The sequence below is a fragment of the Neoarius graeffei genome, chromosome 25 (assembly GCF_027579695.1).
Source record: "Neoarius graeffei isolate fNeoGra1 chromosome 25, fNeoGra1.pri, whole genome shotgun sequence".
Classification (NCBI taxonomy): Eukaryota; Metazoa; Chordata; class Actinopteri; order Siluriformes; family Ariidae; genus Neoarius; species Neoarius graeffei.
Genome location: NC_083593.1, coordinates 56,493,750 through 56,509,778, shown reverse-complemented (window position 1 = coordinate 56,509,778; position 16,029 = coordinate 56,493,750). Strand labels below are relative to the sequence as shown.

The 16,029-nt window shown below is 46.0% G+C and overlaps 1 protein-coding gene across 1 annotated transcript in view; it reads right to left on the bottom strand.

Annotated features, from left to right (window-relative positions):
- Window positions 1-7,501, bottom strand: part of antxr2b (ANTXR cell adhesion molecule 2b) — a 32,447-nt gene extending 24,946 nt beyond the window's left edge. Inside the window, exons 1-3 of the mRNA XM_060908858.1 lie at window positions 7,084-7,501; window positions 1,852-1,923; window positions 1,424-1,495 (exon numbers count right to left, since the gene is read on the bottom strand). Coding sequence (XP_060764841.1) covers window positions 1,424-1,495; window positions 1,852-1,923; window positions 7,084-7,211 — 272 coding nt within the window. The 5' untranslated portion in view covers window positions 7,212-7,501. The remainder of the gene's footprint in view (window positions 1-1,423; window positions 1,496-1,851; window positions 1,924-7,083) is intronic.
- Window positions 7,502-16,029: the final 8,528 nt, after the last annotated feature.

Genomic DNA, 16,029 nt, shown 5'->3' with positions numbered 1-16,029 from the left:
AACTAGCCAGATGCATGGCAAACTTACACGAAACATTAATTATATGATTAAATTAATAAAGTCTATTTTAGAAATTGATCATTATCGGTTTAGAAAAGTTTTAAAAATTACAAATTGCACCTTTAAATATTTTCCACCCTATTAAACATACATTTTCCTTGTTTATACAAGTATAATAATAATAATAATAATAATAATAATAATCCTACAATTTCAATGAAATCTATGACAAATGACACAAATATAATAAAATAAAATAGTAATAGTTTTTTACAATGTATATGATTTTAGTAAATAAGCACACATTTTCCACTTCAGTTTTAATATTTAAGTTTAATTTTACTAACGGTTTTATTAATTGATTGATTTAATTAATATTTATGTAATTTTCATTGTTTCCTTGCAGTTGTACATATTCATTCATTCATTATCTCTAGCCGCTTTATCCTTCTACAGGGTCGCAGGCAAGCCGGAGCCTATCCCAGCTGACTACGGGCGAAAGGCGGGGTACACCCTGGACAAGTCGCCAGGTCATCACAGGGCTAACACATAGACACAGACAACCATTCACACTCACATTCACACCTACGCTCAATTTAGAGTCACCAGTTAACCTAACCTGCATGTCTTTGGACTGTGGGGGAAACCGGAGCACCCGGAGGAAACCCACGCGGACACGGGGAGAACATGCAAACTCCACACAGAAAGGCCCTCGCCGGCCCCGGGGCTCGAACCCAGGACCTTCTTGCTGTGAGGCGACAGCGCTAACCACTACACCACCGTGCCGCCCCAGTTGTACATATCATGATCTTAATCAAAGTCTGCCAGCAGCCAATCAGAGCAAGCCTAAATCAGAGCCTAATGATTGATAAAGCACAGCAGCCAATAGAAATAGAGTGGGCGGGGCTTAGAGCAGCTGCAGTTCTCTAAACAGCGAGAGTCTGTAGCAGTGTCAAAGCTTGGCAAAAAAAAAAAGTTTTAAAGTGAGTTTGTAAATCAAATTACCATTAAATATTTACTCCTGGGCCATTTTGTGAAAAATATATTGAATAGTTTTGAAAATATCAGCTTTGTTTGTTTCCTAAAAGCTGTCCACAGATAAATGAGTCTCAATTATAAACGTGGATATGAACAAATTTATTCGTAATTAATTCACAGTAGTGGGGGCCCCCCGACTTTTGTATCCTACAGCATCACAGTAGACCTCCCCGACTTTTGTATCTTTGTGCTTTGCCTTTTATGGAGTTTTGTGGGCGTGGCTACATGTAAACCAGCTGATTATGGCTGAGTGGGGAAAAAAAAAAAAATCAGTGAAGGTTTTCTAAATCTGGCTGGTTTGGCTCGGCTGCATAAACATTTGCACACAATTGTATAAAACGGTTGACAGATGAAGCACAGTGTGAGTGTGAGTGTGAACACACACCTGTCTCCGGTGAGGGGGAGAATGATCTCTGCGTTTGAAGAGAACACGATAAATGAAACCCTCATCTTCGGGCTGCGAAATAAACCCATGTGGATATTAGAGAGAGTGTGTTAAACTCGGACTGGCCTTCACCAGACAGCATGCATACAGATTATATTTAAAACTATAACAATACGTGCTAGCATGCAATGAAGCCGGATAAATGACTACTGTGGTCAAGTGGGGTTTAAGGCTTCGTGTACAGTCTGCACACACACACACACACACACACACCATAAAACATCTGATGTTAAACATAGTACTCCGTTATTAGTCTTATATTTAGCGCACACATGCTCCCGGGTGTGGTTTTGCTCCATTTCTCTGACGCTCCAGTCTGAGTCCTCTCTGAAAAAACAGTAAAGCACTGAATCTCTGAACCCGTTTACCTTACAAAGCGATTGGTTAGCTGCTCCACAAATTCATATATCTCCTGCCAGTTAGTGGAAACACTGCCGGACCTGGAACAACACACACACACACACACACACACACACACACACACACACACACACACACACACAGTGTTTGGGCTGTGAAGTAAACAGGTCCATAAAAGGGCTCCGGAGTTTCACAGAAGGCTCGAGTCTCAACAAAAGAAAGATGGAATAGATACACAGACGTGTGAGAGTGACAGAGAGAGATAGTAGGAACAGGAAGAACAGAAAAAGAGAGAGAATTTACAGTAGGTGACAATGAATGGATAGAGAGATGCTGACAAAGACAAATAAACATGACAGAATAATAAATTCTTCTGAAGGAAACAAAGGTCATCAAAGCTTCTTTGGATAGTTAAAGAGTTCACTGCTTCCTAAGTTCCTTCTGAGACAGAGAGATAAATAATAAAAGATAACGACAGAGATGAAGACAAAGGAAAAAAAAAGATACTGACAGAGAGCTAGAGAAAGAGAGATTAAAAAGATGATGAAAGGGCAGAGCAAGAGAGAGAGATTTACCGAGAGAACAAGTGAGAGAAGAATAGAGACAAATAGAGGGAGAAAATGAGAGAGACACCAAGAGAGAGACAGACAGGGAGGGAGATAGACAGAAAGACAAAGATAAACAGAAAGAGCGAGAGAGACCGACAGACTGGTACTGAGAGAAATACAGAGATATGCAGATATGTACTGAAAAAGAGATAGACAGGTAGTGAGAAAGAGAGAGATAATCTGCTAGAAAAAGATGGACAGACAGTGGGAGAAAGACAGAGACCTGCAGGTATGGAGTGAAAAAGAGACAGGTATAGATTGTGAGCATTAAGTATCTGTTATTAGTATTGTTTATATCGAACATTATTGCCAGGATTTATATAGTTAGTACCGCAAGCTGCCCGAGTGGTTAGTGTGTCCGCCTCGCAACTGGGAGGTCTACTCGCGGTCAGGTCATAGCAAAGACCATCATAAAAATGGTACCATCTGCTGAGGCACACCGCAATACAGATGTGAGTAGGGAGTCAAACTCTTGCAGTTACTAGAGGACCAAGCCCCCACTGTAACACCAGCTGTTTAATAGGAGAAAGGCCAAGGGCTATAGAAATGGAGATCAGCACCGCCCAATGTGCCTGAAGGGCCTGGTTAGTACTGGGATGGGAGACCGCCTGGGAAGATCACATGTTGCCACAGGAAGGACTAATATAGTTACTGTATTATTGCACTTGTTTTTATTAGTACTATTATGAATGAAAACACCTGAAACAACAATACAACAGCACACACATGTAAGGGGGGCTGTGCCAGATGGAGGAGGACGGAGAGGAGGGTCTGTAGGGCGGGGAGGAGGACGGACAGGAGGGTCTGTACGGGATGGGGGAGGACGGACAGGAGGGTCTGTACGGGATGGGGGAGGACGGACAGGAGGGTCTGTACGGGATGGGGGAGGACGGACAGGAGGGTCTGTACGGGATGGGGGAGGACGGACAGGAGGGTCTGTACGGGATGGGGGAGGACGGACAGGAGGGTCTGTACGGGATGGGGGAGGACGGACAGGAGGGTCTGTACGGGATGGGGGAGGACGGACAGGAGGGTCTGTACGGGATGGGGGAGGACGGACAGGAGGGTCTGTACGGGATGGGGGAGGACGGACAGGAGGGTCTGTAGGGTGGGGAGGAGGACGGACAGGAGGGTCTGTAGGGTGGGGAGGAGGACGGACAGGAGGGTCTGTAGGGTGGGGAGGAGGACGGACAGGAGGGTCTGTAGGGTGGGGAGGAGGACGGACAGGAGGGTCTGTAGGGTGGGGAGGAGGACGGACAGGAGGGTCTGTACGGGATGGAGGAGGACGGACAGGAGGGTCTGTAGGGTGGGGAGGAGGACGGACAGGAGGGTCTGTACGGGATGGAGGAGGACGGACAGGAGGGTCTGTAGGGTGGGGAAGAGGACGGACAGGAGGGTCTGTAGGGTGGGGAAGAGGACGGACAGGAGGGTCTGTAGGGTGGGGAGGAGGACGGACAGGAGGGTCTGTACGGGATGGAGGAGGATAGACAGGAGGATCTGTAGGGTGGGGAAGAGGACGGACAGGAGGGTCTGTAGGGTGGGGAGGAGGACGGACAGAAGGGTCTGTACGGGATGGAGGAGGATAGACAGGAGGGTCTGTAGGGTGGGGAGGAGGACGGACAGGAGGGTCTGTACGGGATGGAGGATAGACAGGAGGGTCTGTAGGGTGGGGAAGAGGACGGACAGGAGGGTCTGTAGGGTGGGGAGGAGGACGGACAGGAGGGTCTGTAGGGTGGGGAGGAGGACGGACAGGAGGGTCTGTACGGGATGGAGGAGAATAGACAGGAGGGTCTGTAGGGTGGGGAGGAGGACAGACAGAAGGGTCTGTAGGGTGGGGAAGAGGACGGACAGAAGGGTCTGTAGGGTGGGGAGGAGGACGGACAGGAGGGTCTGTAGGGTGGGGAGGAGGACGGACAGGAGGGTCTGTAGGGTGGGGAGGAGGACGGACAGGAGGGTCTGTAGGGTGGGGAGGAGGACGGACAGGAGGGTCTGTAGGGTGGGGAGGAGGACGGACAGGAGGGTCTGTAGGGTGGGGAGGAGGACGGACAGGAGGGTCTGTAGGGTGGGGAGGAGGACGGACAGGAGGGTCTGTACGGGATGGAGGAGAATAGGCAGGAGGGTCTGTAGGGTGGGGAGGAGGACGGACAGAAGGGTCTGTAGGGTGGGGAAGAGGACGGACAGAAGGGTCTGTAGGGTGGGGAAGAGGACGGACAGAAGGGTCTGTAGGGTGGGGAGGAGGACGGACAGGAGGGTCTGTAGGGTGGGGAGGAGGACGGACAGGAGGGTCTGTAGGGTGGGGAGGAGGACGGACAGGAGGGTCTGTAGGGTGGGGAGGAGGACGGACAGGAGGGTCTGTAGGGTGGGGAGGAGGACGGACAGGAGTGTCTCTAGGGTGGGGAGGAGGACGGACAGGAGGGTCTGTAGGGTGGGGAGGAGGACGGACAGGAGGGTCTGTAGGGTGGGGAGGAGGACGGACAGGAGTGTCTCTAGGGTGGGGAGGAGGACGGACAGGAGGGTCTGTAGGGTGGGGAGGAGGACGGACAGGAGGGTCTGTAGGGTGGGGAGGAGGACGGACAGGAGGGTCTGTAGGGTGGGGAGGAGGACGGACAGGAGTGTCTCTAGGGTGGGGAGGAGGACGGACAGGAGGGTCTGTAGGGTGGGGAGGAGGACGGACAGGAGGGTCTGTAGGGTGGGGAGGAGGACGGACAGGAGGGTCTGTAGGGTGGGGAGGAGGACGGACAGGAGTGTCTCTAGGGTGGGGAGGAGGACGGACAGGAGGGTCTGTAGGGTGGGGAGGAGGACGGACAGGAGGGTCTGTAGGGTGGGGAGGAGGACGGACAGGAGGGTCTGTAGGGTGGGGAGGAGGACGGACAGGAGGGTCTGTAGGGTGGGGAGGAGGACGGACAGGAGTGTCTCTAGGGTGGGGAGGAGGACGGACAGGAGGGTCTGTAGGGTGGGGAGGACGGACGGCACAGCCACTCATCATACCACACTGTAATATGAGGAACACAATCTCCTCCTGGCCTCTCCACACCCTGATAATCGTCTGTTTAAAGCAGCACACTGACAAGCCTGAAATGCCACATGTCCCATCTGTCTAATAACACTGACACTTCAACCGTGAACCACACGGCCCCCGAATACAACAAATAAAAATACACTTCATCATCGTGCTAAATGAACTCAGTAACACCATTAACTTTTACTGTTATTAATCTCACAGGATATATTTAGTAAAGAGATCTCCCTTACACTATTCAAAATGCTAAAGCAGAGAAAAAAAATATTTGGTGTATAATAAAACTATAATTCATGCAAATCAAACAGTATGAACTTAAACAGTTTTGAAAGTAATACAATTTCCTTTTTTTTTTTTAATTAATGAAAGAAAAAACTCCTGCTTCCCAAGAATGAACTTTGGAGTCATTTAGGTGTCCGACTTTAACCAATATTCATACTTTATTTATACTTTTTATAATAATAATAATAATAATAATAAAATGATGAAGAAAACTTTTATTAAACATTATCATTTGTCTTGTAAAATACAAAAATATAAATATTTTAATGCAACGTAAGTGGGGAAATTCAACAGTTTTTAAAATAATGCATTTTTTTTTTCAATTTATGCTAAAACAAATTCATACTTCCAAAGGATAATCCTGATGTCAATAATGACAGTCTATTGTACATATTTCATTATCATTTGGCTTGTATTTCATCTCATCATCTCTAGCCGCTTTATCCTGTTCTACAGGGTCGCAGGCAAGCTGGAGCCTATCCCAGCTGACTACGGGCGAAAGGCGGGGTTCACCCTGGACAAGTCGCCAGGTCATCACAGGGGATTCACACTCACATTCACACCTACGGTCAATTTAGAGTCACCAGTTAACCTAACCTGCATGTCTTTGGACTGTGGGGGAAACCGGAGCACCCGGAGGAAACCCACGCGGACACGGGGAGAACATGCAAACTCCGCACAGAAAGGCCCTCGCCGGCCACGGGGCTCGAACCCGGACCTTCTTGCTGTGAGGCGACAGCGCTAACCACTACACCACCGTGCCGCCCTGGCTTGTATTTACATAAATATAAACAATTATGCTAATTTCTAAAAAGTTATGCAAATATTTTATTTAATAATACAGTCTTTTTATAATACATTATTACTGGGGTAGTAATAATATTAGTAGTATTGTAAAAAAAAATAAATAATGATTTTCATTATAATTTGCTTGTAATACTACTGCTCTCGCCTCACAGCAAGAAGGTCCGGGTTTGAGCCCCGTGGCCGGCGAGGGCCTTTCTGTGCGGAGTTTGCATGTTCTCCCCGTGTCCGCGTGGGTTTCCTCCGGGTGCTCCGGTTTCCCCCACAGTCCAAAGACATGCAGGTTAGGTTAACTGGTGACTCTAAATTGAGCGTAGGTGTGAATGTGAGTGTGAATGGTTGTCTGTGTCTATGTGTCAGCCCTGTGATGACCTGGCGACTTGTCCAGGGTGAACCCCGCCTTTCACCCGTAGTCAGCTGGGATAGGATCCAGCTCGCCTGCGACCCTGTAGAACAGGATAAAGCGGCTAGAGATGATGAGATTATTATTATTATTATTATTATGGAGTGGGCGTGGTTGCACTCACCTGTCCAGCACAAAGTATAAATCGAAAGCTCCATGGCAGGACCCGTCCTCTCCCCGACACACACACCACACACACCCAGCGAGCGCGCACAGGCGGAGGAACCCAACCGCGGCGGCGTGCGCGCGCATTTCTCCGACCGGGACACACCGGACGTGCACGTGCACCTTGCAACGGAGTGGCAGGGAGAAAAACAACCGGAGCGCGTCGATTTCACTAAACAACACGCCGCAGCCAATCACATTCTCTCACTCCAGCGGCGCGCGCTTCCAAACTAGCCCCGTTACCATCGTTACCATGCTGGTCATTTTTATTTTTATTAAAGAATAAAAGTGTCCCGCTGAAGCGGAGCCCTGCACTCCATCCCGTCCCGTCCCGGGCCGCTGCGTGTGAGTGCGGAGCCGGAGATCCACCGCCGGGATTTCTCTCTCTCTCTCTCTCTCTCTCTCTCTGTGTGCGCGCGCGAGAGAGAAACCACCAGAGCAGCGCCCTTGGACGCCCTGCGCATGCGCCAAAACAGCTCCCTCTGCTGTGGTGCTAAGCGATTAGCTTTAAAGCTGCTGTATGTGCATTTCCACACTTTTACTCTTCATTAAAACAGCCAACGTTAAAGTTGTACTCCATCCTGAAACACAATAAACATGTTTATACTGAAATATTTCTGACGTGTTCTGTGATTCTGGTGCTAATTTATTGCTTGGTGCTGTATCCGTGTTATTCCTGTGAGAAGACGTTGTTGTTGCAGTATAATGGAGTTTAATACAGGAAAGAAAAAAACCCCTCAAATGATCACAAACATAAGGGATAACAGTCAAGTTTTGGTGTTTGCAGCTGAAAACTTTTTCTACCGATAGTCAACGTCATATTTGTCAGAAACCCGATGTGGATGGAGTGGAAACTGTGTTAACGCTGTTCTCAAATGGCCCTTTTCCACTACCCTTTTTCAGCTCACTTCAGCCCGACACGGCTCGCGTTTCGACTATCTAAGAGCAGCACGACTCAGCTCGCTTCAGCCCTGCTCAGCCCCCAAAACTCGCACGGTTTTGGAGTGGGGCTGAAGCAAGCCAAAGCGAGCCGAGTGAGGCTGGGGGCGTGAGCAGACACTCCCCTGTGCACTGATTGGTGGCGAGGAGTGTCCTCACATGCCCACACACGCCCCGCGAGCACGCTGGAATCTGTAAACACCGTAAACCCGGAAGAAGGAGAATTACGAATTACGAGAATTATGAAGCCTTATGCGCCTCGCCTCATCTATACGCTCTTGCCAGTATCTTTTGGCGTTGTCGGTGACAACAAGCCACAGCACCAAGACCAGCAACACTAACGACTCCATGTCCTCCATGTTTATTGTTTACTCTCCGGGTTGTGAGACTACCGCTTAAAAGGTCACTGATGTCACTGTTTGCGCCGCATAACGACATCACCTGACATCCACCCACTTTCGCTAACTCCACCCAATGTGTCCACCCACTTCCAGCCAGCACGGTTCAGCGTGGTTGTAGTCGAAATGCAACTCCAACAGCCCCGCTCAGCTCGACTCAGCCCAACTCAGCACGGCACAGCTCAGCCCAACTCAGCCGCGTTGGTAGTGGAAAAGTGGCAAAAGTTCCACGATGAAATGCGGTTCTACGATGCTGAGTTATATTAGTCTGGCTAACGCGACTTCAAAGCTCTGCAAGCATTTGGTCTGGCAAAGATATTAAGCCTAACCGTTTCCCAAAGTGCGTGGTTGAAATGCCTCAGTTTGCTACTGGTCGAAGCCAGAAAAGGCTGTGACGAAGCTTAAACCCAGGGCCGGCTCTAGGTCTTTGGCTGCCCTAGGCGAGATTGAGTTTTGGCGCCCCCCCCCGCCCCAAGAAAAAAAAAAACCCTCTAATAACATCTAAATAACACTTTAATCTAATCACTCTATTCTATTACTATTAAACAATGTACAGTGCATGGACAATAAACAAGAAGTCATTTTTATCTTTTTCATTATTGTTATTATTGTTATCATTATTAACATAAAGTGTCACAAAGTAAAATGACCACACAAATTCAATACATATCTCCATATAATGGGCAAAAACTCTTCCGCACCCTGTTCAAAGTGTAGTGCATGGACAATAAACAAGAAATTATTTTTAGTTTCTTTTTTGCTATTAAAAGTTAAGTCATCTCTGAAGAATTAACAAATTAAATGAATAAAAAATTCTACAATTCTAAATTGTGCAAACTTAAGCATCCTGTTAGGACATCAATGGGCTGTATTTTCAAACAAAAGTGCTATTATGGGTACTTTGTTATTGCTGTTTGCATCTAGTTAGCTAGGCAGACATTGATTGATTCAGGCATCTAAAATATTAATTTGCCACTATAATGGTTGATATGAGAGATTAGATCAGACTTACCTCTACTTGGCTCTATTTGTTTCTTCCTGTAGCCTTCGTTTACGCCCTTGCTCACCCGAGAGTTTGGATTTCTTCATTTAAGCACTTGTAGTCTGGGCTACTTTTTGCAGTGGATAGCCATTCTCATTCCCCGATGAACACCGCTCCCCCCGCCCCCCTTATAACCTATCATTGTGCATTTATAGTAAGCATAAGGAAATCACCGAGCACTACTGCGTAGGCTACACTTGTTTTTCAACCTTTTTGAGCCAGGGCGCACTTTTTTCAATAAAAAAATCTCAAGGCACATCACCAATAGAAAATGTTGACTGAAACTAAAACGCTGTTGCCAATATTTACAATATACAGTCATTCTATAATTTTCCACGGTACACTTGGTGATCTCTCACGGCACACTAGTGTTCCGCGGTACTAGAGTTCGGCAGCACAGTGGTTGAAAACACTGTACACCACTGATGCACTTGGTAACATATCCATTCAATAACTCCATCCCTCCTTTTTGGTGGGGTTTTGGTCGCCCTTGGCGCCCCTGGGCACACTTTGCGCTCTAGGCAATTGCCTAGGTCGCCTATAGCAATCGCCGGCTATGATTACATGGCCAAAACAGAGAATAGCCGCAGATGCGCACTTGCGCGCCCGAAGACACGAGCGCTTATTGTTTCATGATTAACAACCACCACCACACCCCACCACACTTTTTTTGACAAATCGCACCCTGACTACATGCTTTGCTGTACAATTAAATTAGGCTAAGACATTATAATGCTGACTCACATCACACATCACACATCACATTATCTCTAGCCGCTTTATCCTTCTACAGGGTCGCAGGCAAGCTGGAGCCTATCCCAGCTGACTACGGGCGAAAGGCGGGGTACACCCTGGACAAGTCGCCAGGTCATCACAGGGCTGACACATAGACACAGACAACCATTCACACTCACATTCACACCTACGGTCAATTTAGAGTCACCAGTTAACCTAACCTGCATGTCTTTGGACTGTGGGGGAAACCGGAGCACCCGGAGGAAACCCACGCGGACACGGGGAGAACATGCAAACTCCGCACAGAAAGGCCCTCGCCGGCCCCGGGGCTCGAACCCAGGACCTTCTTGCTGTGAGGCGACAGCGCTAACCACTACACCACCGTGCCGCCCATAATGCTGACTCGTTTTCAGAATAGTGGAAGTCATAATTTTTCTCCCCCTGTTTCTGCGCCCCTGGATGGATGCAGTGCCCTTAGCATTTGCCTATATTGCCTATGCCACGGGCCGGCTCTGCTTAAACCAATCACATCACTCTTTCCTCTGACGTATGTGACGCGACGGGGCTAACTGGTAGATTAAACTCTTACCGAAGCCGGTCGGGAGCAAGGCGAAAACGTCCTTCCTTTCAATAAATACCTCCAGGGCTGCTCTTTGCTCCCTTTTCAATGAGAACTTGCTCCATGTTCGTAATGTTTCTAGTGAATGAACCGCTTCTGGCATAGATTCTGTAAACAATCTATGGCTTCCGGTCACAGTTCTACTACGTCAGTGCCTTGAACACGCCTCTACCCAGGGCCGTTGGAGATGCTCAAAGTTGATTGGCTCCCGATTTTTCGGGAGCTTGGAAGAGCTGTAGATAGCTTCCCTTGCCAGACTAAGCTCGCAACAGGCCCTCGTGTTGCATCACACTTAGGATGGGCGGGCCCAGGCTAGAGTTATATTACAGTAAAGACTCGGCGCGATCTATGAGACAACAAGCGTGACTGTGTTTGACTAATTTGCATTAGCTTTCAGAGCTGATCTGTTTGAGCAGATTGTTCAGATGAGAGAGCCAGACAGAGTAAAGGACTAAAGCGCCGCTGCATCACTGTCTTTAGATAGAGATGACGCAAAGTCTAAATCCCATTACACCACGGTCTGCATGTCATCAAACAGCATTGTGGGTAATGTCAAAAACCGTTAACCAAAGTCAAAACAGGGCAACATGGCCATGAAAAAGTTAGAATTTCATTACAAAATAAATCTTTTGCACAATTTATGATGATGCATTGATTAGTATAGGTTATCGTATGGGGCCGAGTAAAATTAAGGATTAATTTCAAAACTTTAAAATCACGAGTGAAATTGATCCTTAATTTTACAAGGAACCATACGATTACTTGTTTATAATATCTCATCTCATCTCATTATCTCTAGCCGCTTTATCCTTCTACAGGGTCGCAGGCAAGCTGGATCCTATCCCAGCTGACTATGGGCGAAAGGCGGGGTACACCCTGGACAAGTCGCCAGGTCATCACAGGGCTGACACATAGACACAGACAACCATTCACACTCACATTCACACCTACGCTCAATTTAGAGTCACCAGTTAACCTAACCTGCATGTCTTTGGACTGTGGGGGAAACCGGAGCACCCGGAGGAAACCCACGCGGACACGGGGAGAACATGCAAACTCCACACAGAAAGGCCCTCGCCGGCCCCGGGGCTCGAACCCGGACCTTCTTGCTGTGAGGCAACAGCGCTAACCACTACACCACCGTGCCGCCTTGTTTATAATATATAGGGCCAAATTCATACGAGACTATCTTGCATGTTTGAGTTGTTTCTAAAGCATTCCTTGTTTTCACAAATCTCTCGTTTTCCCTCGAGGGCTTTTCGTGATTCTTGAAAAGTAACATCTTTCAGGACCGATCCCAGATATTTCTCTTGTCTCAGATGCCGATCCAATGCTGCCTGCATTACTTTAAGAGAGTCTGGTTCGTAGTTTTCCCCATTTTCTTTTCTCACTTCTGCATAAAACTGCGATAGCACCTTGTCTAACTCTCAGCATTCATATGCCACTAGAGAGTCGTTTATTTGTCTTTCTGTGGCCCATTTCTTAAACACGGAAAGGCAAAAATTTGTACTTTTTTGGTATTTTCATTTTCGCTTGCAGCTTTCAATTGGTTTATCATTTCTTCATCAAATATAGCAAAACACAGCATTGCTGAGTCAGCAAAGTCAGCCATTTTGTTGACAAAATTTGCTAATTTTTGTAACTGTAACCAAGCAACAAACTAGCCAATAGCATTTCAGAAATACGGCCCCGTGTTAAGGAAAAAAGCCCTCCTTGATTGACCAATCAGAATTGAGTAATTTGGCCCTATGTATTATAATAAGTATAGGTAATCGTATGGGTCCGAGTAAAATTAAGGATTAATTTCAAAACTTTGAAATCACGAGTGAAATTGATCCTTAATTTTACGAGGAACCATACGATTACTTGTTTATAATATATAGGGCCAGATTCATACTTCGGAAGCCATTCAAGTTCACAACATTTGTCATTCACGTTTTCTGAACCAATCAGGGCGCGAGACTATCTTGCACGTTTGAATCAGTTTCTAAAGCATCTTTCATCATGACATGGTGACACGACACAAGGATTTTGAAAGTGGTCTACAAAATTTTATTGGAACTTCTTTACAAAAGCCATTTTGTTGACAAAATTTGCTAATTTTTGTAACCGTAACCAAGCAACGAACTAGCCAATAGTATTTCAGAAATACGGCCCCATGTTAAGGAAAAAAGCCCTCCTTGATTGACCAATCAGAATTGAGTAATTTGGCCCTATGTATTATAATAAATATTAGCATGCAAGTTATTTGGGGTGGATTTTTTTTTCCTTTAATGAAAGCAGCTAACAGAACATTTCACTGCTCATAAACTAGACTAATTGTGTCTCAATCGCAAGTCAACACAAATGGTATCTTTTATCGATGTTTTTATAGTACAGTGTCATGTTTCAGATGATTGATTAGGATTCTGGTTCACACAAACATTAGCTAAGTTAATCAGCTAGCTAGCCTAGCGCACAGACTCAAAGTTTCCCGTAGCACATTGTCACCCTGTACTTTGTTACCTGATTGGTCTAATGCTGATTACTTGATATCACAAACCCATACAAAGCCCCACCCACAAACTATTTTTTTTAGACGTAAAGCATTTTGAGAAATTCTCTGTTTTAAAAGGAAACTGTACAATTAGCAAATGTAGTAAATTTAGTACTAAGTTCTTATTCACATATTTGGGCCAAATTGCCAAATGCATCCAATCAACATCCAAGTGTACTTAAACATTTAAAAATAATGTTTTTATGTTCAAAAGGATGCTTCAACTGACTCGGCTCAACACAAAAGAGGAGTGAGAAGGGAAAATAAACCTTGGCTTCCCCACGCATGTGCAAACGTGTCCTTAATTTAAAAAAAAAATTGGAGAGGACTGAGGAAAGTAATCTGAACAACTTATTCTGTTCTAGATACACTTCTATGCTTTATCTTTGATACCATCATAATCCAAGGTCATGCTAAGCTCGAGAACATGTAATGTCTTATTTCTTATTGCTAGCTCTTTCATCTCCTCATTCTTATCTCAAACTTTTACATCAGTGAAGTTTCCAAGTAGTCAAGCTCCTCAGGAAGTGGTGCTGCTGTTCATTCTTTATCCTGAAGGTTAGAATTTGTATGTTTTGTGTTGTTAAATTAATTCCTGCAGACAGACATTTTTGATCAAATTCCATTTTCTGGCACATTCCTGTGCCACGAAAGATTTCTGAGCTTCAGCACATGGCAGGCAGTTTGCCAGAGAGCTGGAGAAAAGCCAAAAGAAGTCCAAAAACAAGTGCAGCACTGCTAAAATGAGACTCTCTTTCCACTCTAAAACAGGAAGAAGTGAAGGAGGGATTCGTTTTGTGGTGTAAATGCTCTTCTCACATTCCCACAAGAAACTAAAGTGGATCTGTTAAAAGACTGACATTGTGACCGAAGCGAGACCAGAATGATCAATGGGCACAGACATTATTGGTGCCACTCAGCACGTTGCCATGTCAACCCTGTTCCTGACCTGGTTCTGGACTTGAATTTTAGTCCATCCTTTGCAAATCTATACCACTGTGCCACTGGTAATTTATGGAAGCAGATTTTATGTATTATAATATAGCAATTGGTGAGCTTAGCTAAGACTTGAAAAATGGCAAACCAGTTGGAACCTGGAAAAATGGTAGTAAACCAGCAAGGTCTGCAAAAAAAAAAGTGAGCCAGCTAGGGTTTGTAGAAAGTTAATTACAACCGATGCCATGAGATGCTTCCATACATCTCTGTCCATCGTTGTGTTCTGAATTTCTTAAGTGGATTCCAGGTTTGCATCACGCTTCAGAACATCAATGAAATCAGTGCTCTTCCTTCCATGATTCAAGTGACCATGAGTTGGTATCCATACCACTAGCTTGGATGCTTCCTTATCTGCATGTTGAACACAGCTAGCCCGAGTCTCCTACTAACTATTGTGTTGGTTATGAGCGGGAGCTCTCCATATAACTCCATAAATTGGTCACATGACTTCAGCAGTTTATTGCAGGCAGACCAGGCCAGAGCTCTTCTTACTTGCATGCCCTTGTCTGAGCTTTCCATCCAAGAGCTGCTGATACTTGTAGTCACTGACTTCTTTGATGACTCCACCAGAAACTGACTTGAGAGGTGTTTCTTTAGAATAATGATTGAATAACATCACTTCTGTCTTCTTAGCATTCATATGCAGACTGACTTTAGCAGCTTCATTCTCTACTCTGGTCAACAGCTCCTGTGCTTGAATGATTTCTTGAGTGAGGAAAAAACTCATGATGTGATTTGTAAACTAGATAGAACTCGATGCCAACGGTGTCGATGGGGACGCCTCTGCCCAGTAGACTACACGCCTTATTAAGTTGTGATTTGGGGATGGACATTTGACCTCACAGTAATCTTGACCTGGTGAAATTACTTGTATTAGCCTTGGAGATATTGTGTTCACAAGGTTTTCGGACAGACATTTGACCTCACAGTGACCTTGACCTTAGACCTTTTGATCTCAAAACCTAATCAGTTCATGTTTGTCCTAAAGCACACAGATGGTGAAAGTTTGGTGAAATTCTTTTCATTAGCCTTTGAGATATCGCGTTCACAAGGTTGCAGGACGGACGCACGCACAGATGCACGGACGGACGGACGGACGCATGGACAGACGGACAACCCGAAAACATAATGCCTCCTGCACCTTACGGTGGCGGAGGCATAAAAAAGAAAAGAAAAAGGCAAATCAGATAGGACGTGAAAAAACTGGTGTGCTAGTAAGAAAATGGTAAGCAAGAAAGGGCGTGGGCAGCAGGGTGGTGCAGTGGTTAGTACCGTCGCCTCACAGCAAGAAGGTTCTGGGTTTGAATCTCATGGGTTTCTTCCCACAGTCCAAAGATATGTGAATTCGGTCAACTGGCTACTCTAAATTACCAGTTCAGGTGTAAGTGTGAGTGTGATGGTTGTTCGTCTCTGTTTAGTCCTGTGATAGATTGGTGACTTGCCCAGGATGAACCCTGCTTCTGGGATTGGCTCCTGCTTTCCCCATGACCCTGACAGATAAGCAGATGAGCAGGGCCTGAATGAAAATGGCAAGCTAGCTCGGACATGCAAATTGGTGTCCCAGCCAGAGCCTGTAAAAAATGGCAAGCTAGCCAGGACTGTAAAATTGATGACCCAGACGGGGCTTGCACAAAATGGTA